The 16,596-nt window shown below is 39.8% G+C and overlaps 1 protein-coding gene across 6 annotated transcripts; it reads right to left on the reverse strand.

Moving 5' to 3' along the window:
• Positions 1 to 347: 347 nt before the first annotated feature.
• Positions 348 to 15,158, reverse strand: sirt5 (sirtuin 5). 6 transcript variants are annotated; one of them, XM_017455346.3, is made up of 10 exons: positions 15,003 to 15,158; positions 10,115 to 10,250; positions 9,018 to 9,151; positions 7,998 to 8,069; positions 6,810 to 6,963; positions 6,474 to 6,561; positions 6,343 to 6,396; positions 4,382 to 4,505; positions 846 to 961; positions 348 to 542 (listed from the first exon to the last, which is right to left on the reverse strand). In XM_017455346.3, the coding sequence occupies exons 2-10, from the start codon at positions 10,212 to 10,214 to the stop codon at positions 470 to 472; spliced, it is 915 nt and encodes a 304-aa protein (XP_017310835.1). In that variant the 5' UTR covers positions 10,215 to 10,250; positions 15,003 to 15,158; the 3' UTR covers positions 348 to 469.
• Positions 15,159 to 16,596: the final 1,438 nt, after the last annotated feature.

Raw genomic sequence — 16,596 nt, forward strand, 5'->3', positions numbered from 1 at the left:
GCGAGTGTTTAGAGCGATGCTCTCAGTGCAAGCTTGTACAACAAAAGTGAGGTCGTCGTGAGGAACCCAGTGACATGTTCAACAAATCGCTATTAAATACTGGAAGCTGTACTTCCACACAAGGGTTCACTTGAAGCTCACACAGAATTCGGTCTTCACGGTTTGGAAACGGTTTTCACACTCAACCAAAAATTCTGAACTGTTCGCAATTAAGTGCTGTAGCTGAGGGGTGCACGTGTTTTCAAGCCAACTAATTAATAGCAAGATCTTTTTGGACAGTGTTATTAATAGATTGCTGCAGCTGTAATAGGAATAATTTGTTGGTTTTTTTAAACAAACAAGAGGTATAAAAGACAGACGTAATTTATTCATCAGTTTTGCCTTCACATCAAACAGAACACAAGTACAGGGATAGGATGTAAAAGAACACGATCAACAACACAAAGTTGATGTGCTCAGGAGGATGTCCTCAGACACCCTCGCTCTCATGGGTTGCCAGGGCAGGAGGCAGAGTGCTGCCACACGGACCTTCAAAATGATACCTGATGGAGAGAAGATGGAAATATTGCAACACCTATATTAGATCACAGCTGCTTTTAATAGTGCATCATGGAATACTCATCAAAATGGGAAGCTCCTCAAAACAGGATGCACTCACCTCACACGCATTTAGTTTGAACAGTTTTTAATGTCTAGTAGAAATGTAAATGTGTCACTTAGTAGGGAAAAAAAAAATCAGGCCATGCACGATTGTGTGTACAAAACAGACTGAAATAATGTGCAGGGAATCAGAGCTCTCGCACTCTCTCTCTCGCTCTCTCTCTCTGTGTTTGTGTACGACTCACATAAAGCGCATGGTGGCAGGTGTGCATTCCATGTTAAATTCAGCCACAGGCACTCCTCTAGCTGCCACCTGAGGAGCAAACATGGCTGCTGGGTAAACTATCGAGGACGTACCCACCTAGAGACAAGAGAACAGAGAACACACACCGTTTAAGATGCAGAATGCTTGTTTTGCAATTATTCATAAGCCAGTAAGCCACAGTTTGCGCCATTAAAAAAAAAAAATAGGTTTAAGCCTTGGGTATAGTGCTGACTTTTCCACAGTCCTTTCCTTCTTATATTATCTCTCCCTCCTTATACTAGATCATGCCTGTGTTGCTGTCACACCTACATCCTTCATCACGTCTTACAGGGCTAAAAAATTTTTTTTTATTAAAATAGAAAACCCTAACCAAAAACAAGCTGAATGACATTGATGCATTCAGCATCTTGCAATTAATTAGCATCAAAGCATGTTGCAGTCTATGAAATACAGTTAATCATGATGAATCGCATAAAACAATAAACAGAAGTGATGACAGACTGGGAAGAGTACTGTATAAAACTAGCAACAATCAAGCAGAAGCTTCTACCATGACATCAGCAAAGCCTCATTCCTCAGGGAGAATTGACTGAGCTGGCAGGATTAATTATATAATAATTTCCATTGAGTACCAGTAAATCTCCCAAAGATCCAAAACAATTATGAATCACAGAACTTCATATCCAGTAGAATAGGCTATTCACTGTTATGTAATCTCTGCTGTGTATTTTTGGCACTGACCTAAATTTCCAAAGTATATCTTCTGGCCTCTTATTGAGAATTAAACGGCTTAAATTCTTGACACACAAAAGCAAGAAAGTTCAACTCATCCGTGTGTGACCCAGTGCAATCGGATTGTGTGGCGATGAAATGCTCCAAAATGAGAAAAGGGGGAAATCAAATCAGCATATTAACTTATCCGCCACAATTTCTTATACCACAGCAACTGGCCCATGATTATAACATTAATGATTTAAAGAATGGTATGTCAACCTTTGTATTTGATTATAGTTGCATTTAAGTGCCTCATTTTTCAAACTGGATATGGATATGAACAACAACAACAACAACAACAACAACAACTGGATGAGCATTTACTCAGCTAATGTGAAATCCAGTTAGTTCAGAAAAACATTTGTATGCTTCAATTTACATCCAAGGAGACACTAATGTCAATATAACTGACACGACACTGCAAATTTATTCACGGACTACACTGACAAGTTTAAAGTCCCCATGAAGTGCCTTGAAACACGCAGCATTATTCAATGACGTAATTTCCACTGAAACAGGAAGACAGGGCGGGACATATTGAGTGGCTCCTCCCTCTTTTTAACTAGCCAATAGTGTTTAGCTTACCTCACTGCCTGGCCTAAGCCATACTAGCGTTAATACCATGGATTTTTTTAATGTTGGGGCGGGACACTTCGGATTCAAGAGAGCATTTGATTGGACAGAAAATCTGATAGGAAGTAGAATAACGTGCGGAATGAGGTCATCAAAATTATTGATCCGTATTGGTAGCAGAGAAAAACTGTACAATTTGAATGTATATATCTTCTAAATTCGAATTTTGTCATTGTTTTTGGCACACACTAGCTTATAGATAAACTTAAGGCTGATATATTCATACTAAAAGCCACAAAACGTCCATTTTGATTTCATGCGGACTAGGGATGCACCGATACCACTTTTTCGGACTAAGTACAAGTACATTACATTTGGGTACTTGCCGATACCAAGTACCAATATGAGTACGTCACACTTTTCAGAAAGCATGTCATCAAACGCACCTGCTATGGCTTGGCCAGTGTGAGAACCGTTAAAATGCGTTGCTTGTAAAACGACTCTCTGGGGAGTAAAATCCTCATCAATCCACTGTACTGTTAAACTTATAAGAGACATTGGGCTGACACTGCTAGTCCAAATATCAGTGGTGAAGCTGAAGGCCGAAATGTCCTGCAACAGGTTCCTGATGTGCTTTTTCACCAAGTCGTGCAGCTTTGGTAATGCTGTATCTGTAATGTGGTGACGGCTGGGAATCTCATACTTACTGCCCGTGGGTTGTCTCTGGACATTTTCTCTCGCTTCTCCAGCGTCTGCTGCAAAGTTGGTTGTTGCTGTTTCCCGCTGCTAGCATTAGTAAACTCTTTGCACTCGGCATTATGTTTGTTCTTTAGATGTTTAATCAAATTGCTTGTGTTAAATGAGCTATTTTTTTTACCCCTCCTCTTGACAGTTTAGCAGAGCATAGTTTGCAGTCTGCTCTACTTTTATCATCATCACTTATCTTAAAATATCTCCAAATTGCCGACATTGCTCCTCTTCCGACCACCTGCTCAACTGACGAGTGGTTAGGCTATGTCACGTTGTCATAAAGTGGTATCGGTGCAGTTGTATCAGGGTAGTTTTACGAGTACGAGTACATGAGCACAGCATCGGACCGACCCCCGAGTACTGGTATCGGTGCATCCCTAATGCGAACTTTAAATTTATCTCAACTACATGCAGCTTCAAATATTGTAAAACTGTTTGCATAATGACTTTATTAATATTAATGCAATCTAAAACAAATCCACAAATCAAGGTATATAATACTAGCTATTCGATTAGGACAAAAAAAATGGCACCCTAGAACAGAAATGTATGTATGCTAGCCGACATTCTGCGATGGCTGACCTGCATTACTCAAAGGTTTAGCAAGGTTAAGCTGTGTTTAGTAGGCACTCTTTTGACATTTAATTGTCATTTTCAGCTCTCTGTGAATTTATGAAGTTTTGGGGGGGACACAGAATGTAAATCAGCTGTGCCACATAAATGTGCGCAATAATTTATGACTCATTGACATTTATCAGCATATGCACACCATATGAAAAAAATCTACGTAATAAACAATTTTTTTTTTTTCTCCAGTAAATCTGACAGGAAGTTTTGGTTCTGTTTGGCCTATAAAAACACATACTGTACATCTACTTTGTAGTTCCTGTTCATACTTTTCCAGGTCCTTTTAAAAATACAAAATAAATATCGCCATTCTGAAAAACGTCACCATAACAACAATTGCACATTTAACATGAGTTAACATGAGTTATTAAAATGAGCACATTAATATAATCTCTGAACCAGAACTATTGTCAGAGCCATGCTGTTACAGAACATGAATCACCTTCTGATCAACAGAATCAAGCATTCAACAGTGGTGTGGTATAATCCCATATTAATACTATAAAGCGCAGTTTGATATTCCAGTAATCCTTTTCTGTCTATTGTCGACAGTGCGTTTAAGTTCTTTGCTGCTGAGTTCATCGAGGTTGTTTAAACAGATGTTTTAAATACTTATAACAAAATATAATATGAAGATATCTGTAAAAGCATAAATAGATTAATTTTAGATTTAACAAATGAAAAGCAGCAGCATATTCAGAATGGCTAAAATTGTGAAACTATGTCATTTAGTACAGCTGCTTTATCACCTAGCACTTATTCTTTTCCAAAGCTCTTTCATGATACACTCACCACTAAGCAGAGATCACATCTTTCCAACTCTAGATCCACTCTGGTCAGAATATCAGGATCCAGCGACTCTCCAAACCACACGACATGAGGCCTCAGAAGACCACGACAGCCCTGCGCCTCACATCTACACACAAACATGCTTTCACATTACATACATCCACCACATATAATGACGATATAATGCAGTGTTGAGAAAAATCTTTTGACACTTTAGAGTAATTTTAATGGCATGATCTCCTGGGACACAAATTAGTCAGGGACTTAACTGGATGCTGGGTAGAACCAATAGTTTTAGACACTGCAGGCGTCAGGGGATTTAGTTAGATGGCTTGACAGCGGTCATTTGATTCCGTACACGTTGACACATCTCGTTTTGAAACAGCAAGTCGGAGTGAAGGCATGTTAAAGTGCTTAACTGATTTGCACAACAACCAGCGGTGTTTGAGATACGCTACACCCCTGCTGAATCTAAATAAATGTGACCGTTGCTTAGCAAATTAGCTCAATACAGAGAATGGAGAAGAGTTTAGCAAGAGCCTTTTTTTCAACTATGAAGGTTTTCTCGCTGACACCTTCACCTTTAATGGGGATGATATCCTACACAATAAGATGCCATGTGTTTTGGGAATCAAGCCATACATGATTGAGCTAAGGCTGACCATCAGCAGTGCCGATAGTGACAGAGAGCCACTGAATCATCACTGTTAGGCATGTCTGAACGGTAGGCTTATAATTAATTGAAAATATTACACTATTTGACAAAATGATATTTCTTGAGAAGCCCTGACAATGTATAAAGACATAATCATGTTATTGATCACTTTGAGGTAACAAGACTTTCTGGCATTGAAAAGCCCCAACGGGTTGTATACTCTCTCTCTCCATCAATCACAGCAACATTAGTCACTCGTGGGCGTCTGTGAAGCTCATGCATGTTTCCAGTGCCAGAGGATGCAAAGCAGCCCCAGAACATCACTGAGCCACCACCATACTTGACTGTGGACAGAGTGTTCTTTCTTCATTCTTCTTCCTCCAGACATACTGCTGATCCATAGTGCCAAAAAGTTCCAGTTTTGTTTCATCGCTCCACAGAACAGAATCCCAAAACATCTGTGGCTTATTTATATGATTTTGAGACAACTTTTCTTGTGCTTTTGGTTCAGTAGTGGTGTATGACCTGGAGCTCTGGCATGGAAAACTTCTGCGTTTAGTACGTGCCTTACTGTGCTCACTGAGACCCCAGTGCCTGCTGCTACCAAGTCTTGCTGCAGGTCTTTTGCAGTCGCTCGAGGGTTTTTCACAACCTGCCTTCTCAGAAATCTGGTTGCAGCTGTTGACAGCTTCCTTTTTCTTCCCCGTCCAGGTATTTCATAAATTTTCTGCCGCTAGCCAGTTCAGATATTTCATATATTTTCTACCCCTAGCCAGATCAAGTATTTCATTTGTTCCAGCTCAAGCACACTTGATGCAGCTAATGAAGTCCTTGATTAGTTGCATCAGGTGTGCTTGAGACAAGGGTTGAATAATTTTGAGACTGGAGAAATCATTATAAGTTGCATTTTCAGTTGAATTTGTGGAAACCACTTGAAGCATTCGTTGTGTTGAACTATTTCAATTGCTTTTGTTTGATTTGTTCATTGCAAACAGCTGAAGGTCTGTACATTTTGATAATAATCCTGATTTGCGACGCGGTTGAATCATTTTGATCACAACTGTACAAGTATCTGCTGCCCTCTAGTGGAGCAGCACTCATACATTTTCTTGGATCTAAATCACTAGTCTTCAAGCTTATCCACAAAGGGCCAGTGTAGCTGCAGGCTTTCGTACCAGCCAAAAAGGAGGCACACTTGACAGTTGATTAGAAACCAAGATGAACTGATTTAACAAAAAGAATCAGGTGTGGTTCATGATTGATTAGAATAAGAGCCTGCAGCCACACACACACACACATACACACACACCTGGGAAGATCTTCTTCTGGTATTCTGGCATCTTTGGCTTTGGGATCAGGTGCTCTAAGAAAGCAAATAAAAAATAGGAGGTGTAAGTAAGTAGTATTTGTGTTTGTACTTTTGTGTATATCTATATTTACCCTTTCCCCTTCAAAGCAGGGCATATAGGGCTCTTGTAGTTGGCCTTAACTTCACCACAGCTTATGCAGCGAGTTTTAAACAGACTACCTACATGAAGAGAAGCAGGTTATTCAGGTCACAATAGTTCACCTGTTAATATTAAACAGAATGCAGCGTTCATCTGTACAAAATATAAATGAACTCAACTGCATTAATATTTTACTTTAGCCAGCTGTAAGACTCCTTCTGTAGGTTATATGCGCGTTTTCTCTGCACAATGTTTCGTATCATCAGCAGGCTAATCATCGTGAAATTGGATGTACTACTGTATGTGACATCACGTGGGCTGTACTCACCATGGAGCTCCAGCACATTTTGGGAACCTGCTCGACGGTGTAACTCATCAATATTCTGGGTAACGACAACAACAGAGCGCCCCTGCTGGCTGAGGCGCGCCTCACACTCTGCTATTGCCAAGTGGGCTGGATTTGGCTCCTTACTGCACATCACCTGCACCAAAATGAAATAGAATGTCATTATGAATACTGTTTATGAATATAATTAGGTTGATGAAGTCTGTAAGAGTCATTATAGTCCAGGATTATCATAATATTACTGGTAATTATACTACTCACTGTTTATAGGTATAATCATAAATAGAATATAAAGTACTTGGGATGATCAAAATATAACAAAGATGTAATTTGTGAAACATCACCTCTATAACAGAAAGAATAAAGAGAATAATTAAATAAAAACAAATTCAGCACAATGCATTTTCCTTTACTGTTAAGCATTGAGTTTCAGAACAGCTATCCAATTCACATAATTCACCTCTGACCCCCCTATGGCCTAAGGTATGTGGACACCTTATCATCACACCCATGTGTTTTCTTTCCCAAACTGTTGCCACAAAGTTCAAAGCACACAATTGTTTAGAATGCCTTTGAATACTGTAGTATTACAGTTTCCCTTCACTGGATCTAAGAAGGCAAACCTGTTCCAGCATGACAATGCCCCTGTGCACAAAGTGAGCTCCAGGAATCCATGGTTTGGCAAGATTAGAGTTGGACGAACTAGTGTCCTGTATAGAGCCCTGACCTGAACCCCACTGAACACCTTTGGGATGAACTTGAACACAGACTGCACCCCAGACCTCCTCACCCAACATCAGTACCTGACCTCAATAATGCTCTTGTGGCTGAATGAATACAAATCCCCACAGCCACGCTCCAAAATCTAGTGGAAAGCCTTCCCAGAAAACTGGAGGTTATTATAATAGTAAAGAAGGGACTAAATCTGGAATGGTATGTTCAACAAGCGCACATAGGTGTTATGGTCAGGTGTCCACAAACTTTTGGCCACATAATGTATCTTGGCAAAAGCAGTCCTGTGATCAGAAACTGAGAACAGTACAAAATCCAAATAATTCTGGTCAATATACAATATTAGTAACACCACAATTAAGCAAATGCAATCACTAACATGCATGTGATGAAAGGTTTTTATGGTTACAAGATAAGCATGCACTGTTATTAGGATACCTCACGCCTATAGTGATAAAACTCCCAAACCAGGGATGGATCACGGGAGAATGCGTCTGGGGTGGCCAAATCCTGCAAGAGAAAAAAATATATTATATACACACACACACACACACACTTGCTAATGTACAGTATATTCAATACAATACAATACAGCATGTCTGAAAATTCATGAACCAATTGCTGAACAAATGTCAACCTGAATATGTTAAGCAAAATCCACAAAAACAGCAGCTACAGCGGCTGAGAAAATGCATAAAGCATAAAGATGAACATGTACAGAATATGTTGTAAATAATAAATATAAATTTAAGTATATGAATCTCTATTTCTGCTGAGGCACTCAGATGGTAGGATCAGAATTTGGCACAAAGAGCATGAATCCATGGATCCAACTCGCTTTGTGTCAACAGTCCAGGTCAGTGGAGGTGGTGTGATGGTGTGGGGAATGTTTTCTTGGAGCACTTTGGGCCTCTTAATACCAATCAATCATCGCTTGACCACAGTCTATTTGAGTATTTTTGATGACCTTCATGGCCACAGTTTACCATCTTCTAATGGCTACTTCCAACATGATAATGCACCATATCACAAAGCAAAATTCATCTCAAACATGACAATGAGTTCAGTGTTCTTCAGTGGCCTTCCCAGTCACCAGATCGGAATCCAATAGAACACATCTGGGACGTAGAAGAACCGGAGATTCACAGCAGGAAAGTGCACCTGAAAAATCTGCAGGAATTGCGTGATGCAATCATGTCAACATGGAGCAGAATCTGAAAGGAATGTTTCCAACATCTTCTGGAATCCATGGCAAAAAGAATTGAGGTTATTCTGACAACAAATTGAGGAGTCCTACCCAGTATTAGTATAGTGTTCCCTGCTCAGTCAAGCAATTCCCCAATTAGCCATCATAGTGGTCAATAGCTGCTCTGAAAGTGGAGGTCCTACCCAGCATTAGTATAGTGTTCCTAATAAACTGGCGTATATATTGTGACAAAAATGAACATTTTGTGTTACCTGAGCCTGCCACTTTCTCCAGTAGCCACCAGCTCCTCTGAAAGTTGGCACTCCACTCTCTGCACTGACTCCAGCTCCTGTGAGTATCACTATGTGCTTGGCCTTAGCAAAGTCTTTACGAAAAGCTGCTAAATCTGTATACACACACATACACCACTATAAGATTATGTACACGTGGAAATACGAAGTAGCTTTTTACCTTCTGACAGGAATATTGTATCTTCACTGTTTCAATGTGATGTTTAATATCCTTTTTCTTTAAGAAAAAAAATGTGCTCTCTGGCTGTGTGTGCCATGAGGTGTTATATCAGCATTTTGCTCTATGTTTGCTAGGATCTGGCATCCAAGTTTTAGTCTGGAGGGTTTCGTTACTCCCTGCCAGTTTCCCTGGCTTATACAGTTCTGCGTTGTAAGTCTGTGTTTGCCAGTAAAAGAGCAAGTACATAGTTTTTACGACGCTTTCTGGTCAAGCTTCTTCCACACCGTTGCCAATCTTACAAACTGTCATTACATCTACTGACTAATGAAAAAAATAAATAAATTAAAAAATCTGGTGACTTTTTAAGCAGACATTAGCAACTGTCCTGAAGTTGGTCCAGCTCACCAGCTTACATGACAGGTGCTGGTTATACAAGTTCATTATAGTTAATTAAAAATCTTAATCACTGGAAAATTGCTGTGGCATAAGAGGACAAAAAAAAAAAAAAAAAAAAAAATCACTTCAGGACATGTTGTTATGGGAAAATAATCCACACCAACCTGTCATTTATCACTTATTTATTTTCTATTCTATTTCTAAAACTATTCTGTTGTGTGATAGTCTAGTGACTTCTGAAAATCTTCTTACTTCATGCAACATGTTTTGATATGCAAATTACCATGACGATGCTATGAATATGCACATTAGTCTATAGGAGTCTATATGAGTCACATGAGTCATTCTAGTGACATTTTCAGCATATATTAGATACTATGCTAATATTGAACACAGTTGGCAACACTTCTCCTCTGTCTCCGTGTGTGTGTGTGTGTGTGTGTGTGTGTGTGTGTGTGTGTGTGTGTGTGTGTGTGTGTGTGTGTATACGCGTCTTCTCTACCTGAGCTTGGTCTGGCCATCTTAGGTGCCCACCAGGTGAATTTGACTCTGGCACAAAGCTGAAGGGTTGCAGCCTTGCTCACCAACCTCTGCACAATCATCAAGGCTCCAAAAAAAATAAAAAGTCACACCCAACTCTAAAATAAACACAGGTATCCCGGAAATGTGTGTTAAAATGAGCCACCTGAACAAATGCACACACATACATGTACTGTATGTGCACAGTCAGAAAGGAAGGGAAGAACTTAAATACACACACCTCACATATACTATATGTCCAAAAGTTTGTGGACATCTGACCATCACACCCATGTTTTCCTTCCCCCAAACTGTTGCCACAATGTGGAAAACACACAATTGTATAGAACGTAAAGCTACGGTATACAAAAACAATTTCCCTCCAATGGATCTAAGAGGCCCAAACCTATTCCAGCATGACAACGACTATGTTTACATGCACGTCAATATTCCGATATTAATCTGGAATTTGGCGATATTCTAATTAGTATTGAGTTACGTAAACGCCACAATTTGATTGCCCGATTCAGATTAACACAATATTCTGATTCCCCAAATTCTGATTCCCTCCCCTGGAATATGCCTGTTTTAATCAGAAATTTGTTGCATTTGTTACCTTATTCAGAAAATCCACTGAAAGGAGATATACAGTCATGTGAAAAGATAAGTACACCCCATGGAAATTGTTGGGTTTTTTGACACATTTGGACAAGCAAACATTTGATCCGCTTTGAAATAGTGCCTATTAATAAAAGGTGATACAAGATCAAATGTCACATAAAATTGAGATTTTGTAGTAATTTTCACAATTTAAATGAACAAAAGTACAACAAAAAGTAAGTATACCCCTACATTTATCACACCTTCAAATCCATAAAATTAGAATCAGGTGTTGAAGACTGGGTGCCAGTGATTAGAACCTGTTTAGGGAGTCTTACTGATACCCCTCTCATATCTAGTGTCTGGTGTCTTTGCTACTGAGGTGTGTGGTGTTATCATGCCAAGATCTGAAGAGTTCTGTAAGGCCTTCAGAAAAAAGGTTGTAGATGCCTATGAGTGTGGGAAGGGATTTAAAAAGATCTCGAAATTATTTTAAATACATCATTCCACTGTAAGAACTATAATCTACAAATGGTGCAGATTTCAAACGACTACCAATTTGTCCAGGACTGACCGTCCCAGCAAATTCAGCCCAAGAGCAGGCCATCTGATGCAAAAAGAAGTCTCCAAGAACCCCAAAATTTCATAACAGTATCTGCTAGTAAGTCTTGCAACTGTTGGTGTCAAACTGCATGCTTCTACAATCAGAATGAGATTGCATGAATTTGATTTGCATGGGAAGCGTGCCAGGAAAAAACCTTTGCTGTCTAAATAGAACACTAAAGCAAGACTACAATTTGCCAATGAGCATATAGGCAAAGACCAGGCCTTTTGGAATAATGTGCTCTGGACAGACGAATCAAAGATAGAGTTGTTTGACCACAGTAACAGCAGACATGTTTGGCGCTGACCGAAGAAAGCTTTTCAGGAGAAGCACCTCATACCAACTGTGAAGCACAGTGGTGGAAATGTTATCTTTTGGAGTTGCTTCGCTGCCTCAGGGACTGGAAAGCCTGCATTCACTGGTTCAGCTATGAATTCTGCATCAAAGAGTGCTTGAAGATAATGTGAGGCCATCTGTCAAAAAGTTGAAATTGAACCGAAAGTGGACCGTTCAACAGGATAATGTTCCTAAGCACACTAGCAAATCCACCAAGGAATGGCTCAAAAAGAAGAAATGGAGGGTTGTGGAATGGCCTAGACAAGGCCCGGATTTGAATCCCATTTAAATGTTGTGGGGGGGTTTGAAACAGGCAGTACATGCAAGAAAACCCTCAAACATCTTGAAACCGAAAGAATATTGCATGGAAGCGTGGTCAAATATTCCAACAAGCCTGGTGGACAGTTATGCAAAATGTCTACAAGAAGTTATTACTGCTAAAGGGGGCAATACAGGCTTCTGAGGCCAAGGGTGCCAAGGGTGTACTTACTTTTTCCACAGATGAATCACACATCTATTGATATTTCTTTTGAATAAAAGATTGGGGGGAAAAAAGCTAATTTTCCATGTTCAAGTATATCAGCTTCATTAATAAACACTGTTTCAATAGATGATCAAATGTTTGCTTGTCCAAATTTGATCAAAAAGTCAACAATTTCATGGGATGTGCTTATTTTTTCACATGACTATGCACATGCTCAGTCTGCAATAATTGTGGGTGCTAACAGATGCTTATCTGTAGGCTCAGTATTTAGGAATGGCAAACTTTCTAAACAACAACCACGTATACAGGAATATTCCAATGCCTGCACGCATATGAACATCGTATCCGGACGATGGCTGCAACCGGAAAATAGACCTTAAACGGAATTTGATGTGTATGTAAACGTAGTCGGTGTCTATGTGAACAAAGTGGGATCCATGAAGGAATGGTTTGTCAAAGTTTGTTTGGATGAACTCAACCCCACTGAACATCTCTGGGATGAACTGGAACTGGAGACTCCTCACTCAACATCAGTACCTGATTTCACTAATGCTCCTGTAGCTGAATGAACACAAATCCCCACAGCCACACTCCAAAATCTAATGGAAAGCCTTCACAGAAGAGAGGAGGTTATTATAACAGTAAAGGAGGAATAAATCTGGAACGGGATGTTCAACAAGAACATACAGTGGCAAAAAAATTTCTGTGAACCTTTTGGAATTTCATGGTTTTCTGAATAAATTTGTCATAAAATGTGATCTGATCTTCATTTAAGTCAAGGGTATTGACAAATATTATGTGTCTAAAATAATAACACAAAAAAATTCTGATCTTTCATGTCTTTATTGAGAACAACCCAAAAAAAAACTCATAGTGTTTGTGGAAAAAGTATGTGAACCCTTGAGTTAATGACCTCAAAAAAAAGCTAATTGGAGTCAGGTTTTAGCACACCTGAAGTCTCGTTAAGAAAATGAGTTTGGAGGTGTGGACTACAGCTACTTTGACTGATAAAAACCCCTCAAACGTTTGGAGTTTGCGCTGCAAAAGAAGCACATGCTTATGTGAGCCATGCCTTGTCAAAAAGAGCTTTCAGAGGGTTGACAATCAAGAATTGTTGATTTACATAAAGCTGGCAAGGGTTACAAAGTGATTTCAAAGACTTTAGAAATTCACCAGTCTACAGTTAGGCAAGCATTCTGCAAATAGAGACACTTTGGGACTGTTGCTACTCTACCAAGAAGTGGATGCCCAGTCAAAATGACACCAAGAGCACAACAAAGACATCAATTCATCAATGAAGTAAAGAAACAACCCCGGATGACGGATTTGAAGGCATCATTGGAACTGGCTAACATCTCTGTTCATGAGTCTACAATACGTAAAGCATTGAACAAGCAGGGTATCTATGGCAGGACACCACGAAAGAAGCCACTGCTTACTAATAAGAACATTGCTACATGCCTGAAGTTTGCAAAAGAGCACAATGACACTCCATAGCCGTATTGGCAAAATGTTTTGTCGACAGATAAAACTAAGATTGAACTATTTGGAAAAAATAACACAGCATTACATCTGGTGTAGAAAGGGCACGGCATATCATCATGAAAACATCATCCCAACTGTAAAGTATGGTGGAGGAAACATCATGATTTGGGCCTGCTTTGCTGCATCAGGGCCTGGACAGCATGCAATCATTGAGCTGAAGATGAATTCCCAAGTATATCAGACAATTCTTCAGGATAATGTGAGAATGTCTGTACGTCAGCTGAAACTGTGTAGAAGTTGGGTGATGCACAGGACAACGACCCAAAACACCGGAGCAAGTCCACAACAGAATGGTTTCAGAAAAACAAAATCCTCCTTTTGGAGTGGCTCAGAGCCCAGACCTCAACCCAATAGAGATGCTATGGAATGACTTGAAGAGACACATACACATGAGATGTCCAAAGAATACGACAGAGCTAAAACAGTTCTGCCAGGAAGAATGGCTTAAATTCCTCCTGTGCAGGTCTGATCCACAGCTACAGGAAGTGCCAGGTTGAGGTTATTGCTGCCAAGGGGGGGGGGGTCAACCAGTTATTAATTCTAAGGGTTCACTTACTTTTTCCACTGCCATTTTCAATGTTGAATGAGTGTGTTCAATAAAAACATAAGGGATCAGAATTTTTTGTGTTATTTTAGGCACATTATATTTGTCAATACCCTTGACTTGGATGAATATCAGTTCACATTTTACGACAGATTTATTCAGAAAACCATGAAATTCCAAAAGGTTCACCTACTTTTTCTTGCCACTGTATGGGTGTAATGGTCAGGTGTCCACATACTTTTGGTCATAGTGTGATTAATTAAATTCAGTGTCCACTGGTTTTGAGCTCATAGCCAAATACTTCCCGGTCAAACCCACTAATCGTTGTGTTTACTCTGACGTACAAATAAATCTCATATGGTCTGGTGACTCGGCTCTGAATCGGTACAGCACACGGCGCTCCTCCTCCGAGTTTTATATGTCATGCTATGGAAATATACCCAGTTTCCGGTTTTTATTCTTAATTCTAGCCATATCGTACCATAACAATTTAGCGTTCAGTATTCCAATATAGCTGCCTGAATCAAATTAAAATCCGTGTAATCTAGATGAGCTAAGAACACTTACCCTAGTAAACAAAAATTCCTGCGGTAATTAGACCATGATTAACCGAACCGCAGATTCGACATCAACACAAACAACCAAGGGCTAGCTAAGTGATAGCATGAAATTACCGTGGGCTGTTTTACTATAATAAAACCATAGCTGAATTACACAGCTCCTTGTGCGCAGTATACATGTCAAAAAGTCGAGCTCACCTGGAAACGGCTTCTCCAGAAGGTTGTTGCCAGCCCACCGCAGAGTTTCCGCATTACTGCTTTCATGCGTCAACGCGCCCGCCATATTGGCTGGGGCGAGAATCGCTCATAAAACAGTGCAAATTAGTGTGGCCATGAAGCTCTGTCCTGATAAACCTGATTGTAAACGTTTGATTTCTAACACACAAATATTTGCTAGAGATTTCTAGAGTTCTTCTCTCTCGCTTTTTTTTATTTAGCAAAAGCAAGATTATACGGAGCCCCCTAGTGTCAAGTAAGAATAATAAAGAACAGCCATGTGTAATCCGTGCTCTCAGATTTGTAAATCGTGCGCGCTTCCTTTTGCACTGCTTTTTGCAGACAGCAAGAGACCATAGAACCTTTTGACAACATACATCTGCTTGGTAAATCCAATTTATCTAGGTTTAAGATTAGATTTAATAATATGTCGTGTTTTGAATTGGAAGTTTCACAGCTTTCGTTGTGTAACATATTTATTGTGTTTTGCAGTCCAAACTCAACCTTTTGGTTTGAAGTAACCTGTTAAATTGGGCTAGTCTGGCATAGCCCCCATTTCATCCATATACTATCAGCCACATAGAACACACACTTGCCTGTGCATTGACAGAAACGATTGACGTTGATGCAGATGAAACACTGAATGCTGTTACCTCTCCTGGTGAATCACAAAATGCATCACCCCTCACAAGTGAATCATGCTGTACAGCTGCTGCTTCACATGGAGCGGTTTCCATAACTGGATCTCCCAGTGGAACTGCTTTCACAACTGGAACTCCAAGTACAAGTGAATTTGCCAGTCCAATGTCGAGTGAGATTTTGAATGCAGTAGCTTGCGTCTCAACAGACATGCTGGATGAGGAGGATTTGATTGTTGTGCCAAAGGCATCATTTTTAATTGATGAGAAAATTGTGCTTGGATATGTTTTTCTTGATGATTGCCAAGATGACTTTGATGATACCCTTCTAATGGACACAGCGCAGGAGGAAAATTCATTTACAAGACAGAACCTCGTCAACCACCAAAAACCAGCAGGTTAAGGCTTCACAGGGGAAAGGTTTTCAATGAACTAAATGCTGCTTTTAAAAATGGTTGTGTGTCTATAGATGAGTCTCTCTTGGAGATTCGGATGGTCTTACCCAATGGTACCACAGAGAAAGGTGAAGACAATGGTGGAGTTTTGGGTGATACACTAAGTGGGTGCTGGGAGACCTTTTATTATGAAATGCACTGCCGGAAACTTACTTAAAATACCAATGACTAGACATGGTCCTAAGCTACAACATGGTGAAGTACTTTCCCATTGTGCTGGCCAAGCCCTTCCTCTCCTACTGTATTGGACTTGAAATTATGGATGACCTTTTATCAACATTCTTAGACACAGTTCCCACTGAAGAAAAATACGTTTCTGAGCAAGCAGTTAAAGACTTCCAAACTATCTCTGGAAGAGAGGAATGGTTGGATTTCCTAGAGGCCCATGATGTCAAACTTATCACAGAAGCAAATGTCAGAAAAACCTTACACATTCTTTTGTTACAATCTCATCTGAAAGCACTTCCAGCACTTTTTTTTGAG

The sequence above is a fragment of the Ictalurus punctatus genome, chromosome 25 (assembly GCF_001660625.3).
Source record: "Ictalurus punctatus breed USDA103 chromosome 25, Coco_2.0, whole genome shotgun sequence".
Classification (NCBI taxonomy): domain Eukaryota; kingdom Metazoa; phylum Chordata; class Actinopteri; order Siluriformes; family Ictaluridae; genus Ictalurus; species Ictalurus punctatus.